The sequence below is a fragment of the Salvia splendens genome, chromosome 1 (assembly GCF_004379255.2).
Source record: "Salvia splendens isolate huo1 chromosome 1, SspV2, whole genome shotgun sequence".
NCBI classification, from domain to species: domain Eukaryota; kingdom Viridiplantae; phylum Streptophyta; class Magnoliopsida; order Lamiales; family Lamiaceae; genus Salvia; species Salvia splendens.
Genome location: NC_056032.1, coordinates 31250852 through 31251316, shown reverse-complemented (window position 1 = coordinate 31251316; position 465 = coordinate 31250852). Strand labels below are relative to the sequence as shown.

At 50.1% G+C, this 465-nt stretch overlaps 1 protein-coding gene across 1 annotated transcript; it reads left to right on the top strand.

Moving 5' to 3' along the window:
- Window positions 1-465, top strand: LOC121770315. The gene has a single exon (XM_042167081.1). It carries the CDS (start codon window positions 1-3, stop codon window positions 463-465), a length of 465 nt encoding a protein of 154 aa, XP_042023015.1.

Genomic DNA, 465 nt, shown 5'->3' with positions numbered 1-465 from the left:
ATGCCGCCAAGACGCAATGTAAGGAATGCGAACAGGGCGCCTACACCTCAGGCGACGGAAGTCGAGAGTGTGGCACAACCAACCCCACAACCTCCACCACCACCACCTCCACCTCAAGTGGACCGAGAAATTGTGAAGTTGTTTTTGAAACAGAAACCGCCTGTCTTCGATGGAATGGGAGAGCCGGAAAAGGCTGAGAGTTGGATACGCGCATTGGAGCTCATTTTTACAATTCTGATGTGCAACGATGCCGAGCGAATGGCTTGTGTGACCTATCAGTTGACTGGGTTAGCTGACTTCTGGTGGGATACCAAGATGAAGACCACGCCACGAGATCAAGTGAATGGAATGACCTGGGAGAATTTCAAGGAGGCGATATATAACAAGTACGTGCCAAAGAGCTATCGAAAGGCGAAGGCGGCTGAGTTTTACAACTTAACTCAAGGGCGCATGTCAGTGACTTAA

Excerpts from the sequence above, each read along its gene's own strand:
- LOC121770315 (XM_042167081.1), top strand. The coding sequence starts at position 1 with ATGCCGCCAAGACGCAATGTAAGGAATGCGAACAGGGCGCCTACACCT.